The 18576-nt window shown below is 51.5% G+C and overlaps 2 protein-coding genes across 3 annotated transcripts in view; one reads left to right on the forward strand and one right to left on the reverse strand.

Moving 5' to 3' along the window:
• Positions 1 to 4954: 4954 nt before the first annotated feature.
• On the forward strand, positions 4955 to 14305 carry CKM (creatine kinase, M-type). The gene is made up of 8 exons (XM_019754876.3): positions 4955 to 5008; positions 6999 to 7209; positions 8125 to 8279; positions 8866 to 8998; positions 11340 to 11511; positions 12558 to 12681; positions 13067 to 13256; positions 13778 to 14305. Exons 2-8 carry the CDS (start codon positions 7017 to 7019, stop codon positions 13954 to 13956), a joined length of 1146 nt encoding a protein of 381 aa, XP_019610435.1. The 5' UTR covers positions 4955 to 5008; positions 6999 to 7016; the 3' UTR covers positions 13957 to 14305.
• A 2599-nt stretch (positions 14306 to 16904) lies between these two features.
• The window catches only part of MARK4 (microtubule affinity regulating kinase 4), a 29610-nt gene continuing 27938 nt past the window's right edge, over positions 16905 to 18576 (reverse strand). For both annotated transcript variants that reach the window (XM_019754874.3, XM_019754875.3), the window contains one exon: positions 16905 to 18207. In XM_019754874.3, the coding sequence (XP_019610433.1) occupies positions 17871 to 18207 (337 nt within the window). In that variant the 3' untranslated portion in view covers positions 16905 to 17870. The remainder of the gene's footprint in view (positions 18208 to 18576) is intronic.

Consider the following 18576-nt stretch of genomic DNA (forward strand, 5'->3'; position numbering starts at 1 on the left):
CATCATTTATATATCACATTGTGTGTTCACCACCCAGAGTCAGTTCTCCTTCCATCACAATATATTTGAGATTTTTTTGAGTGACTGGATGACTGAGTGAAGTCCTAGAAACGTAAACTGGCTAAAGCTGGGTGCACAGGATTCTAACATCATACAATTTATTTAGTCTAAAGAGGGCTTTTCCGGACCTCTGCAGTATCCTGGTCACTGCACTACAAGAAATTTCCAGCAGAGGGCACTGCTGGTCCGTGAACCAGGCCCCAAATTCCAGCCCAGCTCCGCACCTGTTCTCCAAGCCTCAAGGCGAAGGCTCTCTCCTCTTGGAAGCTTTCTCTGCCCGATACCCCCAGGCTGAATGACACGCTCCTTCCGAACTCCTGCAGGCTCCTGGGCTCCCACATCCCAGCCCTACCCGTTCTGAGTCATCATCTCCCACACTGGACTCACTATTGTGTCCCCAGTGCTACCCAACACAGGAGGAACGCCGAGAAAGCACTCGGGAGAGTGGGTGTGACAGTGGGTGTTGATTGAATGACGGAAAATAAAACCTAAATTCACGCTCTAACTTCTCCAGATTATTTTTAGGGAACAGAGTAGAAGGAGGCAGCTGAACAGCCCCCCTCCCAACTCCCAATTCTTTTGGCCTCAGGACACTGCATGGTGGTTCTGCCATATGCTTACTAGGAGGCAGCCCAGGGACCAGAGTGGAGCCAGGCCACCAAGGTGCGACTCCCTACTCCGTCATTTGCTAGCTGTGTGACCCCTGAGCCAGGAACTAACCTCTCTGAGCCTCAGGTTCCTGGTCTGTAGCATGGGACTCACAAGGGTAACCTACTTTACAAGGCTGTGGTGGGTATTAATGAATAATCCTCGTAAAAGGCTTAGCTCAGAGTAGCTCACGGTAAACAGTATTAATGTGGGTATGGGCCAAGGGAGGGAATTGGAGTCAAGTGGATCTGAGTTCAAATCCTGCTCTTGCCATTTCCTTTCCATGTAACCTGGGGCAAGTCATGATTTTCTGAGCACCGATTTCCTCATCTATAAAACTGGAATGATCACACTCACCACATAGCATGGTGGTGAGGATTAAACGAAACAAAGTCTGAAAGAAAAAAATGTTAACTAAGGTGGTCGTTTCTTTAGGCCAGCCTTGTGCAAGCACTTTTGCACACCAGTGAGGACTGGGATGTCTGAATTCTTACCCAGGATGGGCCCTATGCCATGTCTTGTACATTAACCCTGTTAATCCTCACACCAACCTGCTGAGGTAGATGCTTTGATGATCTCCATTCCACAGGAGAAGATGAGGCACAGAGAGGTCAAGTGACTCGTTCGTTCACACAGCCAAGGAGTAGCAGAGTCCCTGAATCCATACAGCCACCCTGAAGCAGGCACTAGACTGGCCCCATCTAAAAAGCAGGAAACTGAGGCTCACAGAGGAAAAATCTCTTGTCCAAGACCACAGCCAAGAAGTCACTCAACAAAACTTCCATCCTATCACTTGAGGCCTCAGTTTGCCATGTCAGGAAAATGGGGGAATGGGTTGGGGGCTTTTCTATTTTCACCTTTGGCCATAATTTTTTAAAAGCTCCCCCTTTTTTAATTTACAAAGTAATGCACTGTCAGAAAAAAAATGTTCCCAGAGAACAAGACTATAGAGTGAAAAGTAGGTCTTTGTCTCCCTTGTTCCTCAGACACCCTTCCAGAAGCAAACATGATTACCAGTTTCTAATATCCTTCAGAGATATTCCATGGACATGAATTGCGTGTGGATGTATGAGCATCAGTGCCCATCTAAGAAAAACACAAATAAAAAAAACCCTTACCCATGAAGGTAGACTGACGGCCTTGACTTTGGGTGTGGTTATGTGACTTGCTTTGGCCAATGGCAGAGGAGCACAAGTGACAGTCGTGCCACTTCGGAGCTTCGGCTTTAAGAGGCTTTGAACATTTCCTTTTGTGTCCTGGCATAGGCCCGAGAAACGGTCCCCCGTATAGCTGCTCCCCATTCAGCCCACACCCCACAACATCTACATATTGTTAAAAGATAAACTGAGGCACATTGAAATTTTTAAGTTTATTTGAGCAAAAATCTATTTGAATTGGGCAGCATCCAATAGAACAGATAGAAAGGAGCTCCGAGGAGCTGTACAAAATGAAAGGCATGTAGGCAGGAGGGAACTGGAACAAGGAAGTTACTCTAGGCAAAAAAGCAGCTTGGTTATTGCAAGGTCACTTTCCCTTAGGAGATGGCAGGGGTCTATGAGGCAGATTACCTAACTAGTGCTGATTGGGCAATTCCTGATTGACAGGTTTAAGATTCCATGTCTGGGAGAGCTGAAACTGTCATTAAGTCTTGGTGACATCGGGCTTAGCATAAATCCATTTTGGGCCTGTTGTCTGCTTTTCAACAGTATGGAGCAGAGCTTCCCAGCTGAGCCCAGCTCAAATCAGCCAAACCCACATCCTTTTTAAAGCTACTGCATTTTGGGGTGGTGTGTTTCACAGCATTTTTGTGGCAATAGGTATAAACGAGGTCAGACAATTAAGTTCACGAACTTGTTGCAACGATATTGCTAATCTTTTTTGATATCAGAGGGATTATGCATTATGAATTTGTACCAACTGGACAAACAGTTAACCAAGTTTACTATTTGGAAGTGCTGAAAAAGCTGCATGAAAAAGTTAGACAAAACCGACCTGAACTTTTCGCCAACAATTCATGGCTCTTGCATCATGACAATGCACCAGCTCACATGGCACTGTCTGTGAGGGAGTTTTTAGCCAGTAAACAAATAACTGTATTGGAACACCCACCTTACTCACCTCATCTGGCCCCCAATGACTTCTTTCTTTACCTGAAAATAAAGGAAATATTGAAAGGAAGACATTTTGATGAAGTTCAGGCATTAAGGGTAATATGACGTATACTGGATTCTGTCTCTCCCCTGCTCACAACCCTCAGTGGCTTCCATCCCACTCAAAGTGATATGGAAACTCCTTCACAGCCTCTAGGGCCTGCAGGGTCTGCTCCTGTCCCCGCCTCAGCCTCATGTTCTTCCTTCCACTCTCCCCTCTACCCCATCTGCTCCAGCCCTGAAGTTTCCTCCCTTGTCTCAGATATGCCAAGCCACTCCCACCTGGGGCCTTTGCACCTGCTGTTCCCCTTCCGGATTCCCCACATGGTTGGCTCCCTCTTCTCCCTCAAGTCTCTGCCCAGATGTCACCTCCCCAGACAGGCCTGACCTCACCTCCCCTGCTGTGCCATCACTTATCCCTTACTCTCTTTCAATTTCCTTCAAAGCCTTATTGCCCCAACTTGACAGCATATATTTACTTGTTCACTCACTCAAATGTCACCTCCATGAGGGCAGGGGTTTCGGCTGTTTTCTGCTGTGTCCCCAATAAGAGCTCAATAAATAATTGTTAAAATAAAATGATAAATACATGATGATTCCAAGCCAGTTCCTTTAAGCCCTCAGGGCCTCAGTTTCCCTAACCATGAAGGAGACCTTTGCCATTCTGGCCTTGCTGGGAAGGGATAGGCGGGTGGAGAGATCAGGGTTTGGGCAGCAAGGAAAAGTTTTCTAAGCAACCCTCTCCCCATCAGGGGTGAAACAGAGAGGGCACCTTTTCCCTAGATCTGTCCCCATCTGCCGAGGAAGAAATGGGGGAGAGCCAGGAGGAGGGAAGAGCCGCCGAGGGAAGGGAACGTTCTCTTCTTGCAATCTTGGGCTCTCCCTTCACTCACTCCCCCGCCCCCCTGACCTGCAATATTGGTGCCATTCAGGAGGAGGAAGCAGCTTCCTCAGTGCCCTCCTCCCTTCCACACACTCCCCTCGTCAGTCCTTGAGGTCTCCAGTCACAATCGAGGTGCCAAGAGCTCTTGCTACACCCAGATCTGTGCGAGTAGGGTACCCGTGCTCTGGCCAGAGTCGCCGCCCGCCTTCTTCCCCTGGGAGTGGGGACGGCCTCCTGGGGCTGTGGCTGCCCTTGTAAGGAGGCAAGGCCCGGGACACCCGAGAGGCCTGGTTATAATTAACCCGGACACGTGGTGACCCCACCCCCCAACACCTGCCCGTGCCCCCCCATCCCCAGCGCCCCGGGTTCTCGGCTTTCGCAGAGGAGACAGCGAAGTGTGTTCTAAAAATAAACCCCCATCCTGGGCGAGTCCTTCCCTGTCCCCTCCACAGCGGAAATCTCATAGCGTCACCGTCACTGGGCTGGTGGAGTGGGGAGGGTTGGACTACTGCCTCCAACCCCGGCCTTGAGTTTGAATCTCAACTCAGTGGAGCCTCAGTTTCCACCCCCCCCCCACACACACACACACACTCCCAAGGAGGAAAGTGCATGTAAGCACAGGCTTCTGTGGGCAGCAGCCCTGAGTTCCAACCTCAGCTTTGGTCATATTCTCCCTATACCGTATTTAGGTGACACCAGGCAAGTCACACAGCCTCTTTGGACCTACCTCTGTTTTCCCTTCTGGAAAACAGATACCTGGCGCTCCGGCGGCCATTGCAAGGTTTCCCCAGGGCCAAGGCTCCTGAGTTGCCGTTCGCTGGAGTCAAGCCCCCTGGGGGCTGAGGAGAGGGCTGGGTACAGGAGGGGGCTGGCAGCTTTGTGGAGTGCCGGGGAGGGTGGCGTCTACGTGTCCAGGACGGTTCCTGCGACTATCCAGTGTCCCCGGCAGGGGGCCAGCTGTCCCTGCCAGCCCGACTCAGCACTTGGTCAGGGGATCAGCTTGGTGGGGCTGCCCGAGGGCGGCCCATACAAGGCCATGGGGCTGGGCTCAAGGCATGCCTGGGTTCAGCGTGGGCACAATGCCCGGGCAGTGAGGTGAGAGGCTCAGCTGCCCTCCAACCCCCTTCCCTGGGGACAGCCCCTCGCAGCCAATAGCACAACCTGGGGGGGAGGGTGCCCTATATATAAAGCCAGGGCTGCAGGTTCTTCCTTTGGGTCAGTGTTGCCTCCAGGATACAGACAGCCCCTTTCAACACAGCCCAGACAGGTACTGCTGGGGTGGGAATCAGGGTGGCAGCCCCATGGGTGCCAGAGGCCAGCCTGGCTCTGGACGTGGTCTTGCATGTCTGCTTCCAAATCCTCCTGCACACAGGCGGGTCAGTGTGTGGGAAAGTTGACCTCATGCCTGGGAGTCGCCTCCACCTGTGAGCCCCCAACCCCCGCTGTGACTTGTGATCTCTGTAGCGAAGCGTCCTGGGGAGGGATCCTGGGACAAAAGGAGTCTTGACAACTGCCAGCTGCAAGGGGCTGAGGGCCTGACCTGTGTTCATGGTGGTTTGTCACCAGAACACGGCTCCACAAGCCATGGGAGAAGTCTGTATGTCACTTGTCAGGGTCTACAAGAACAGGCTCAGTGGAGTCTTTGCGTTTGTGACCATGCGGGTCCCTGTTGTGTCCCAAAGCAGTGTGACCTTGTGTCTGCCTTTCTGTGGCTCCTGCATGGGTGCCTGTATCCTGGGTGTGACCCTGAGCTGGGAGGTGTGTGCATATAACTCTGTTGATGGTGTGATCTGGGGGTCCATAGTGATGTGTGTGTGTGGCTCTGGGCTACTTCTGCTCACGTCTCTTGGACGCACCCATCTTGCCTCAGTGTCCTCTCCTGATATGACCCTAGTAGGGATGGGGGTAGGGGCACCCTCTGAAGGGAGGTTTCTGGCCTTGAAGCCCTTGAGCCCCGCGGAGGCCTGGATGCGTGTCCCCGGCCACCCTGACCCACCTGTCTCCAGCCTGCTGACTTGGTGCAAGGCGAGCCCCTGGAATGTGGGGGTGGGGTGGGGTGTGGCAGCTGGATGCGGAGGAGGAGTCCGCCAGGCTCTAAAAATAATCCCCAACCCTGGACAGCAGCTCCAAAGATCTTTCGTGGGTTCCCATCCCCCCTGGCCCCATGCCTCAGCCTTCTTCAGCTCACCCTGGTCCCAGTCTTCCCACATTCTCATTTGCTTGGATTCCTGGAGCTGGGAGTGAGCCTCCCACCCCTGTCCCCACCACTGAAGGGTCTCTCCTCCTTTCTGGGTCTTGTGAATAAAAAGTAAGAATAACCCAGTACCCCTAGGTACTGGGCCCCAACTCCATGCCAGGGCTTGTACTCAGCCAGCCAAAGAATCCTCCTGGAAACTTCATGGAGAAGGCTCAGTTCGCAGGATACAGAGGCTCAGAGAGGCTCAGGGAAATGGCATTGGTGGGATTTGAACCCAGCTCTGTAGAACCCCCACCTCCAGGCTGAGCTTTTCTTCCCAACTGAGCTCTGTGGGAGAGTTGTCAGCACACAGAGGTGGGGCAGACCCCCAGCCCCCTCCCTTCCACCCTGCTCCTCATCCCTTGACTGAGCACCCAAGAACCTTCCGGGAGAGACTGTTCCTTCTCTGCTCACACACTTATTCCCAGCATCACCTTTCACCTTCTCACCAGCTCCTCACATAGACCTTAAAAACAACAACAATAATAGCTTATTGTGTGCTTATCGTGAGCAAAATAATGCTTATTGTGTGCAAGGCATTATTCTAAGTATTTTACATACATTAACTTCTGTAATCCTCCCAGCATCTCCATGAGGTGAGTGCTGTTATGATTCCAGTTCTACAGATGAGGCACAGAGAGGTTAAGCAACTTGCCCATGGTCACAGAGCTTGTTGTAAGTGGCAGAGCTGGGCTTCATACCCAGGCTGTCTGATTCTAGAAACTACATTCTTATCCGTTCCCCAATTACTACTCCAACCCAAGGATTTCCCCCTCCATTTTCCAGCTGGAGAAACTGAGTCTCTAGCAAGATTACTAGTCCAAAGTCACCTGCCAACATATGGCAAAACTGGTATCCTAACCCAAGACTCCTGATGCATCCTGTCAAAAGGCAGGGGCTCAGAGAGGGGACCCCTCTTGCTCCAAGTCACACAGCACAGGAACCCGGCAAAGACTCGCTCTGTTCCCTTGTGGTCTCTGCTGGATACAAGCTAATCTTCCGCACCTCCTCTTCCCACCAGGCCCCCCACGCCGCCACCATGCCATTCGGTAACACCCACAACAAGTTCAAGCTGAACTACAAGCCGGAGGAAGAGTACCCGGACCTCAGCAAGCACAACAATCACATGGCCAAGGTGTTGACCCCTGACCTCTACAAGAAGCTTCGGGACAAGGAGACTCCGTCGGGCTTCACTCTGGACGATGTCATCCAGACAGGTGTGGACAACCCAGGTAAGCCTCCGTGGTGGGGCATTACAGGGACAAGAAGGGGGGGTGCTCTGGAGGCTGCCGGCCAGACCTCGATCCTACCTCTGCAGGTCTCAGTCTTCCCATCTGTAAAGTGGGGACCATACTCACGGAGCTGTTGTGAGAAACGAATGAGTTCATATGCGGGGAGGGCTGGGTACAGGACCTGGCATATAGTGAACTACTCAATAAATGTACACGAGTCTAATGCGAGACTTCCCCCAGAAGGTCATTGAATCTCTCTGGACCTCACTTTCCTCACTTAGAAAACGGGTACCCATGTTGTGACAATATAGGAGCCCATACACACACAGTGCTGGAGTAGCACTTGTCACAAAGTGAGCACTCAGAATGTGACGGGATGTAATGGATGCTGTGGTTCTTTATCCAAGGATACCCTGCAAGGGGGAGTGGACCGGTGGTAGGAGACCCGGTTCTAGTCTTAGCCTCCAACTGATCATGTGACCTAGGAGAGAGGGCCCCTGTCTCTTCGGGCCACTGTTTCCCCATCCGGGAAGTAAGAGGGTCTTGAGAGTCTATCAATGGGAACTGATACTCTAAGGTTCTGAACATTTTTAGGTGAAGATACCATGATCTGGGAATTCTGAAGTGGTGATATTTTTAGTACCTTATAATTGGCCCCCTGAGTCTCTCCTTTCTCCTTTGCCCTGCTCCCAGCATTTTTTTCTTCACTCCAGTTGCCACCTTGACCTCTCCTAGCTTCCCCTCTCCATTTTCACCAACCCTCAGCCTTCTCAGTTCTGACCCAGAGGTATCGAATGAACCCCCGCTGACCCAAACACATGCACACGCACACACAGACACACGTACACTGTACCCAGGAGCCCAGGCCGTCCTTGCTGGAGACAAGCACCTCTGACCTCATCCCAACCCCTCCAGGTCACCCCTTCATCATGACCGTGGGCTGTGTGGCCGGAGACGAGGAGTCCTATGCAGTTTTCAAGGACCTCTTCGACCCCATCATCCAGGATCGGCATGGGGGCTACAAACCCACCGACAAGCACAAGACTGACCTCAACCATGAGAACCTCAAGGTTGGCTGCCCCCGGGGGGTGGTGGTGGTGGAGGCAAGGTGTGGGGAAAATAGGGCAGAGGGGCGAGGAGGAGAGAGGGAGAAGGACAGAGGCAGAGAGACACAGAGAAGGACTGAGGTGGGAGGGGCACTCAGAGAGACAGAGATGGAGACACAGGGAATGGGACAGAGAGAAGACAGACAGGAAGAGAGGGAAGGGGGAAGAGAAAAAGGGAGGAGAGAGAGAGGGAAGGCAGGCACAAAGTAGACACAGGAAAGGGAGAAACAGAGATACAGAGAGGACGGAGAGAGTCAGCAATGGGAGAAGAGACAGAGAGCGAGATACAGGGGACTGAGTCAGAGAGACAGGGAGAGTAATAGACAGAGATGAAGGGAAACAGAAATGGGGAGATGAACTGGGGAAAGAAAGGTGTGGAGAAAAAAACTGAGATAGATGAGGAGATGGGACAGAGACAGAGATGGAGAGAGAAAGAAGGGAGAGACAAAGGCAGGAGAGACAGAGGCAGGGAGGGCAGTGGGGAAGGAGGAGCCAAAGGAAGCAGCAGAGAGCCAGAGGGAACTGGACATGACACCCACCTGCCCTCCAGGGTGGAGATGACCTGGACCCCAACTACGTGCTCAGCAGCCGCGTCCGCACAGGCCGCAGCATCAAGGGCTACACGCTGCCCCCCCACTGCTCCCGCGGTGAGCGCCGGGCCGTGGAGAAACTCTCAGTGGAAGGTGAGAGCTCCCACCCCACCCATTGCTAAGGTCACCCAGCTCTGGCTCTGCTCCACCACGGGCAGGTCCCTGGCCCCCTTTGGTCCTTCATTTCCCCAAACATGAAAGTGCTTGGTATATCATGGGTGCTTGGTGACAGCTGGCAGCATTCCCCCTCGTGGAAGTCTGGGGGTTCTGTCAAGACTTGAGGCACTCTGAGCAGATCCATGCAGACACCTAGTTGCACCAGGGTCCTGACATCCAGTCAGCCAGCAAACATTTATGGTTGATCTGGCTCTGTATGGGCACCTGGGGCTTTCATGATGAATAAAATGGACAATGTTGCTGCTCTCACAGAGCTGTCAGCCTGGTGAAATGAAAAGAAACACAGAAACCAACAAAACAAGATAATTCCAAAATGCCATGAAGCCAAGAAATAAGGGGTGTGGCAGAGAATGACGGGGTACTTCCTTAGGAAGGAGGTGAGACCTGATTGACAGGAAGGGAGAATTACAGCAGGTGGAACAGCAAGTGCAAAGGCCCTGAGGTGGGAAGGAATAGCAAGGAGACCACTGTGGCTGGGGCTGAGGGGTGGAGATGAGGTCAGAGGGGTGTGGGTGGCCAGGTTGGGCAGAGCCTTATGGGTTGTCCAGAGGGCTTTGGCTTTGACTCTGAGAGAGGGGGAAGCCATGGGAGGGTGGTGAGCAGAGGAAGGACCGGTTCAGACTTACATGGAGCCCTCTGGCTGCTGAGTAAGGAACAGACTGTGGGTGAAGGAGCAGAGAGACAGTGAGGGGGTTACAATGGTCCAGGTGAAGGGTGAGGGATAGCAACGGGCTGAGGAGAAAAATGTTTTGGAGGTAGAATCATCAGGGCTTGTGTTGTTCTGATAAATGTTTAACAACTGGCTCTCGAAAAAAATAGCTCTGATTTGCAGCGATAGCCAATTTCTGTCATGTAAATTCTCCTACCATGGCCAATTTTAAGCTATTCATGTGACATCATCATACAGAGATGGGAAGAGATGCATGGGAGCACGTCATCATATAGTGTTTCCACCACACAGATACGATAGAGGAAGATAACTTCAAAAACATAGATGATAGGAAATGTAGTAAAATAATTAGGAAATGACAGTTTTGAGTATTTATTACCTTTGTTTTAAATATAATTTATTTAATTTGTAAGTTTATCTAATTTATTTTAATAATATAGTATATGTGTATAGTATATGAGATACATTATATAGAATATTATATAAATAATGTATAAAATGTATATAAATAAATACAGGGGTGTCAAAAAATGTATACACATTTTAAGAGATGATATCAATGTATTAGCTACATTTTCGAAGTTGAATTGAATTACGGTAGCGATGTGTAGTATGATGGTCACTCAAAAGATGGCGTCAGTCAAATGAATGCTGGCGTCACCGTGCGACAAGCAGGAGCGTCAAAGAAAATGGTGGACGCACAGTTGTTGTTCGAGGAGCGCAACCCATTTTGAAGTGGTATCTGAAATTCGAGAATGTTGTGGAAGTACAATGACAATGGAGGCGTGAGTCTGCAACAGAACCTCCAACACGCCTGACAATTGCACGCATTTGTGATAAGTTTGAGACGCACGGTCCTGTGTGAGGAAATTGAAACGTGTAGCGATACAAGTGGAAGCTTTGGTCAACGTTGCTCAAGCCGTAGTTCGCCATAATCAGAAGTTCTGGACGCTGATGGTAACCACTTTGAGCACCTCTTGTAATTGCAGGAGTCAAATGTGACTTGTGTTCATCTTTTGTTATCGGTATACGTTGAGTATTACAATTTTAATACAGTTGTTTTCCTTTCTTAAAATGTATATACATTTTTTGGTACCCTCTGTATATGTGTTATATAAATATTATACATATATACAAATATACTTATTATACACATTATATATTTATTACACATATGAATATATACAAATGCCAAATACACTATATTATAATAATTTTTACTGATGACTCCCCAAATTCCTGAGACTTTGACTATCTGTCCTGCCAACGAGTAGATGCAGGCACCAGCACACTATTGCTTGCAGGTGGATTGGATGTGAGGCTCGAGGAAAGGGGAGAATCCTGTTTTCTGGCTTGAGCACATGGTGTGGCTGTTGGGGGAGAGTTGGGGGGGCGCTGGGCAGACAGGAGAGGAGCACATTTGGGGGCTCATGAATTTGGGTTTAGACACAGTATTCAGGCACCTTTAGGACATCCACAAGGCCCAGGCCCATCACAGGCAGCAGCGTGGGGTCCCTGGGTTCTCCACACCCTGCTTCATGGGGGGCAGGCTGCAACTGCTGACGGTTCCTTCTTGTGGCCTCTTAGCCCTCAACAGCCTGACTGGCGAGTTCAAGGGGAAATACTACCCTCTGAAGAGCATGACAGAGCAGGAGCAGCAGCAGCTTATCGACGACCACTTCCTGTTTGACAAGCCCGTGTCCCCGCTGCTGCTGGCCTCAGGCATGGCCCGAGACTGGCCCGACGCCCGGGGCATCTGGTAAGAACCCCTGCTCCAAGGCCTCCCCTCCCCACAGCCTCCTCCAGTCCCCGCACAACCCTCCTCTTTCCTCCACCAAAATTAAGACCATAAAAGTAATTATATTTCCAACCAGAAAATGATCATGCCCTCTATGCCGGCCTACCCTGTGGTCTATGTGTCACATTTTGGGAAACTTGGACCAGAGAAGTGGCAATGAGGACATAGACTTGACCAAGACTCTGTGGGTTAAAATCCCAGTCCTGCCACTTACTAGCTGTGTGACATTGGGCACATTATTTAAAGCTTTTTTTGCCCCGGTTTCCCCATCTATAAAAATGCAGATCACAATAATTCATAGCTGTTGGGGTTCTTGTGAGGATTAATGAGTTAATTTATGTAAAGAATTTAAAGCAGCGCCTGCTATATAGTAAGTGCTCAGTACATCGTGGCTATTAGTATGATCTTTATTACTATTGTTGCTAATTAGGCTTTTAATGAATCTTTGAATCCCTGATTCTAATAGTCAAAGATTTAAAAAGATTTTGAGAAACTGGTTTCAAACGATTTGGAGAGTGTAGGTTCTAAGATTTACAGATGGGATGATTTTTAAGATTTCAAGATTTTAAATATTTTTATGTTCTAAGATTCCACTAATTTTAGATTCTGTGATTCCATGGTTTCAAACATTCCCAGCTCCTAAAGTTTCATGGTTCCAAGACTGTTTCTGGGATGTCACAATGTGATAGGAAGATTCTTGGGTCCTGAAACCAGATGTAGGATTTCCAAGATTTATCAATTATGATTCCAAGCTTCTGATTCTAAGAGTCTATAATTTAATGCTGTTCAACGACCTAAGACCCTAAAAGTCCTTGATCCCCAAATTAGAGATTTTACAGATCCTGTGATAGTCTACAGATGCGAGCTTCTGTGATTCTGAGAAAGCAGATGCCACCACCTAACACTCCTCAGCCCGCTGCCCCGTGGCGGTGGGTATGTTTGCGAGAGGGCGGGGAATGGGGTTCCCGCGAAGCTGATTCCTGGCCTCTTGCTGCGCCCCACCCTAGGCACAACGACAACAAGAGCTTCCTGGTGTGGGTCAACGAGGAGGACCACCTCCGAGTCATCTCCATGGAGAAGGGGGGCAACATGAAGGAGGTTTTCCGCCGCTTTTGCGTGGGGCTGCAGAAGGTGGGTGCCTGCCCCTGCGGGCTGACTTCTGACTCTACTTTGAACGCCCCATGCCCTTCCCAAGGCCCAGTTCTTCGGAACCCGGTTCCTCCCCACACACTAGCCCCGCCCCTCAGGCACGCCTCATTCGCTTTCCAAGGCCCTGCCCCCCGGCTCCATCCCTATACTCAAGACCCGCCTCCAAAGCGTCTTCAAGTCCATCCCGCTCAGAATCCTGCGGTAGTCCGTGTGGTCGGATGCCTCCTCTCAGAATCTCATCCCTCCGGGTTTCCCCGCCGCGACCCCGCAGAACCCTCTCCTACCCATTTCCTCACGCCGTCCGGCTTGCAGGTGTATTTGGGGGTGCCCGCTGGTGCTGACCCCTGGTTGTCTCCCCCTACCTCAGATTGAGGAGATCTTCAAGAAAGCCGGCCACCCCTTCATGTGGAATGAGCATCTGGGTTACGTGCTCACCTGCCCATCCAATCTGGGCACCGGGCTGCGTGGAGGCGTGCACGTGAAGCTAGCGCAGCTGAGCAAGCATCCCAAGTTCGAGGAGATCCTTGGCCGTCTGCGCCTGCAGAAGCGGGGCACAGGTGCGGCCCCGCCTCCTGCACCGCGGCGTCGGGGGCGGGCCATTTGAGGAGGGGAGAGGGGAGGTGGGGCATTCCCCCGAGTCCTGAGGGTCGGCATGGGCTGCCCCTCTGTGAGCCTGTTTCTTCCTCTTTAAATGGGCCTTATCTCATAGGAGTCAATATGATATCATCATGGTTATATAATATACATTGTGTATGTCCCTGGCCCACTACCGGCCTCAGTGTCCCACCTATAAAGGGGAGATGTTAGGATTGGAACCCAGGCAGCCCGGCTCCAGGGCTCACTTTCTTATCCACCATGTATATTTTTTTGTTGGATGATAGAGAGGTGAGGTTCCCAAAGCTGGAGACTTGCGCCCGCGAGTAGACAGCCATTTAGGAGGCTCTGCGTGCGCGTAACTTGTTTACACATAGTAGGCATTCAATACATGTGTGTGTCGCGGTTGACACGGGGACAGCGTTCGGGGCTCCGCTCCTGTACCTCTGCTCCCTCTTCACGCTCCTGCCTCCTGCTTCCACAGGTGGCGTGGACACAGCTGCCGTGGGCTCAGTGTTCGACGTGTCCAACGCCGATCGGCTGGGCTCGTCTGAGGTAGAACAGGTGCAGCTGGTGGTGGATGGTGTGAAGCTCATGGTGGAGATGGAGAAGAAGCTGGAAAAGGGCCAGTCCATCGACGACATGATCCCCGCCCAGAAATAGGCTCCCAGCCTGCCCGCCGCCGACTGCTGGAGCCCCAGCCAAAGGGAGGACCCGGCCCACCGGAGGCACGCCCCTTCATCCCTTGCCCCGCCCCTTTCCCCTGGAGGCCCGCCTATAATGGTTGGCTCAACAGAGGGCTCTATCCAACCTTGTTGGAGTTCCAATTGCTACCAGAGTTCCAACCAATGGGCTCCATCCTCTGGGTTCTGGCCAATGAGAAACCTCCCTCACACTCACCTCTCCTTTTTCCAGAGCTCTGCTTACCAGTAGGAGCTAATGGAGAGCGCCCTGCACATCTGGAGCTCATGTTTTTTCTCCAAAGCAACAAATAAAAGCAATGGTGGCCTTAGCTTTGTGTGCGATGGTTATTGAGGGAGGAGGACGAGGGACTTTTGTAATTGTCAGCTGTGTGATCTCGAAGTGGTTTGCCCTCTCTAGGCATGCACTAGGCACATTTCATCCCATCTCTAAAATGAGGAAAAATTAGGGTAGTGCAATCCAAAAATTATAAGGCTCTATGGGGAACCTAAAACCCAGAGAGGTGTGGCCTAGTGTCACATAACCAAGCTCGGGCCCTTCCCAACCTTGGCTCCTGATCACAAATGCTCAGATCTCAAACACAGGATCCATGTAAGGAAGAAACCTAACAAAATGTCTGAGTCTCGAATTTGGCCCAGGAGCCTCCAGTTGACCTCCCATGCATCTCATCACACGTACCTCATTATACTTTTCACTGGCCTCCTGTGAGGTCTGACTTCATCCATCTTATAGTTCCTACCAGTCTTCTCAATGTCCCTTACTTTGCCCAAGAACCTGCCATTAACTCCCACGTCTCCTAGAACACCCTCCTATTTGCAACTTTTCATGGTCAAACTGAAATGCGTACCATTTGCTGAAGGCTCGTCTTTCCAGCCCTTTCCCCACTATTCCCCTATATATTCTTTAGCTCCTTACACCCTGCAATTCCCACCTTACTGTCTTTGCTCATGCTGTTTTCTCCTCCAGACTGGGGCTTGGGTCAGAGCATTCCTGTTACGTATTTAGGTCTTTCAGAGAACTTAGTCCCAGGAAGGGAAAACTGAAGCCCAGGGATGCCCAAGAATCCCCCGAGATTCCTGAAATAGGACGGATAGGAGACCCCAAAGGTTCAAGACATGCAGGGCCTGTCAGATGCCAGGATGTCATTTACAATATTATCCCCAATTAAAGACCCCATCACTAAATCCCAGCTCCAATTCCCCACCCCCATCCCTCAGAGGCCACAGACCACAAACACTACAGCCTGGCCAGGTTGAGCAGCCAAATCCTCAGTCCAGGCGTCAGCTACCATGGCCATCCTGACCATTGTCTCCTAAGCGTTAAACTCACCCCCTCTCCCCAGCTTCTGCCCCGCCTGACCTCTTCCCTACTCTTCTAATCTGTCTCCTTCCCTCCCATAACAGCACAGACCTGTCCGTCTCTTCCTTGCTCACCTCATCATGGATCCCCAGTGCCCTTTGAAGGCCCTGCCAACATCTCCAGCCATCTCTCTCTCAGTGACTCGACTCACGCGGAATCAGATGCCATTTGCTGAAGGACTTGTTTTCTCTCTTGCTTCCCAGCCATTCAACTGTACACCGCAGTCCCTCTACCAAGAATGCACACACCTCCCCATCCCCATCCTGCAGTGTCCAGATAGCTGCTCCTTCAGGCGGCCTCCCCAGCTGGGGCACGCACTCTCTTTGGACTCCCATACCAGCGCTGCCCACTCTGGGTCATCACTGAGGACACAGCTGCCTCCTCCACTGGACTTGAGCCCCGAGGGCAGGGCTGGGGCTGTCTTGGTCACCACTGTGTCCCCAACACAGAGCTTGTTCCCTTGACACTCCCATTTTCCTGCCCTCCCAACTATAAAAACCTTTCAGCATCACACATAAGACAGGAAAGCAGTTCTGCCCAAGACCCTGGCTTTTTCAACACTGATCACTCTTAATCTTAACCACCCTTCATTTTCTCATGTAACTTTCCTATTAGCCCCATGAAGAACACAAGATATTCCTACCATGGCAATAGGCAACTGAGGCACAGTTAAGCCTCTTCCCTGCATACAACCCTCCATGGCTCCCTAGTGCCCTCAGATGAAAGCCCAACTTGCTCACTTTGGCCCACAAGGCCCTGGGTGAACAAGCCCTGCCCTCATGTCCTGGACAGTCCTCAATGGCTTAAGTCAATCAAGCTTCTATTTCCCTTCTCCTGCTCGTATCTTGATTTCCCATTGGGAACCCCCTCTAAATTCAGCTCTAGGTATAGGCCTGGCCACTTGAGTCACCAGCGATTGGTTCAGGGATGATCACACAATTTTTCTGGGCCAATGAGAGTCTGTCTTGGGACTTTTGCTGGAAGTTGGCAATGAGGAACTTTCTGCTGCAGAAACTAAGCTGGAAGGACGAAAGTTGGAACTACTGGAGTCATCTTTGCCATTAGGGAGTATCTACTGGATGAAACTACTAGAATGAAACTCACTGAGAAAAAGCAGACGAGATGGCCTGCTGCCTGGACCCAACCATATCTGAAGTCAGGAACCCCTGGACTATTATTAAATAAGCAAACAAGTAGCCTTTTGCTTAAGTGTAGATGGATTATTAGTCCTAATACAGCATTTCTCATTAGTTCTCCACTCACCCACAACATAGCAGCCACATTGAAATTACCCACAGCTCTCTGAAGATATACCATGCACCCCCACTTCCAGGCTTTTGCCCAGGGCATACCCAATACCTGGTCAACTCCTACTCATCCTTCAAAGCCCAACTCTGGCATCTATTCCTCTGGAGTGACCTCCCCAACCTCCTCTCTCTTCTGGGCTCCCAAGCAATGGTTTCTCTATTGGTTGTGTCAGAACCCACGTCCTCCATAGACAGGGGCTCCTTGTATCTCCATGTCCAGTACTGGGCCTGGCACGGAGTAGGCACCGGTCAATGACTATTTATTGAATAAATGTACTACTGGAGTAAGAAGTGGCTTAGAGTCTGGTATAACATGTGGGTGGGCATGAATGGATGAATGGGGGTCCCATATAGGAACTGGGGGCCTCAAGGATAAGGCCGAGTTCTGTCCTGCCCTCTTTCAAAATCATCCTTGACCCTCACACCCCTACTCCCATTCTGCAGATGAGGAAACCGAGGCTCAGAAAGGAGAAACCACTGGCCCAAAGTCACACCCCTCCTCTTCATCTCACTTGTAGGTGAAGGCAGGGAAAGGAAAACCCCAGGGTCAGGGTGGGGGAGGGGGGACTCTCCTAAGTTTATTGGGCAACAGGCTGCAGATAAGGGTACTGACAGGAGGGTGGGGGTGTAATAACTTAAAAACCGGAGGTGACAGTGGCAGCTCCTTGAGAGATCTCTGCAGAGGGGAGGGCATGGAGGTATTTACAAGGATTTGTACAAAGTGCCCCACGCCAGCCAGGAGCAGGAAGGGGGGGTTCGAGCATGAGGAGCAGGGGAGGGGAAAGAATCTGCCTCTCTGACCCCCACTCCCAGCCCCCCCAATTCTCCAGTCTTCAGGCTCAGTAACTCTTCCTACCCCCTGCCCAAGCCCTAATTCTTGCACTGTTGGGAGGAATGGAAGTGTCCTCAGTTTCCCTTTCTGCCCCTGCCCTTCCCCCAAAGTCTCCTCAGGTGCCCCATGGCATAGTGAGGGGGGACAGGACTGGCTGGAGGCTCCAGGAAGGTGCCAGCTCCCCTGCTAAGCCCCCTCATGCTTCTCATGCTGAGCGTCCCTGGAGAACAGCAGAGGGGACAATCTTTGCCCCCAAATCAAATTCAGGGAAACTGAGGGGATGACAAAGGGAGAATCCCCTCCCTGACCCCTTTCCCTCCTGTAGAAGTGAAGGGGACAAAGAAGAGGAAGAGAAGGGGATCCGGGGCTATGGTGGCTCAGAGCTCGAGGTCATTGGAAATGCGGGTGACGAGGGTGCGGAAGGCCAGGGCAGTGCCCGCGACGCGGCGGAAGAGAACTCCCCGCAGTCCAGGCCGGGGCAGCTGGCAGACCTCCACTTCGAAGTGGGACAGGGGCTCGGGCCCGCCCGCACCCCCATGCAGGCAGGCCAGCAGGAATGGCTGTGGCTGGCGGCAGCGGCAGCGGGCAGCCGCGGTGGCCTGGCGCAGAGCTGCCATCAGGGCCTCGGGCGGGCGCGAGCTGGTCAGCTTCACACTCCAGGGGAATCGGAGCAGCCTGGGGGTGGTTTCCGTTTGATCCCAAGGTAGATGGCAACTGGGGTGGGAAGATATTCGAGGTCACAGATGGGAGAGGAGAGGAAGGTAACCCACTGCTCCCACTCTTCAGGATAGACTCCTAGCTGTCCCCTCTAAACCTGTCATCCCCTTTTACTCTAGTAACATAGTTTCAGCTGGACATACAGCTGCCCAGCTGGAGACTACATTTCCCAGCCTCCTCTTCAGCCAGACACGGTCTCAGTCTCCAAATTCCAGGATGTGAGTGGAAACGACATTTGCAACTCCACACACATCACCTCCTCCAAAGGACATTGCATGCCTTGGCTTCCTACGCTCCACGTCCTGTGAGCTGGACCTGATTGCAGCAAGAGCCAGCCTCGTGAAGACGAGAAGGTCCTAAGGGATG

This window comes from Rhinolophus sinicus, chromosome 8 (assembly GCF_057876585.1).
Source record: "Rhinolophus sinicus isolate RSI-liver-muscle chromosome 8, RSI-T2T, whole genome shotgun sequence".
In the NCBI taxonomy this organism is placed as follows: domain Eukaryota; kingdom Metazoa; phylum Chordata; class Mammalia; order Chiroptera; family Rhinolophidae; genus Rhinolophus; species Rhinolophus sinicus.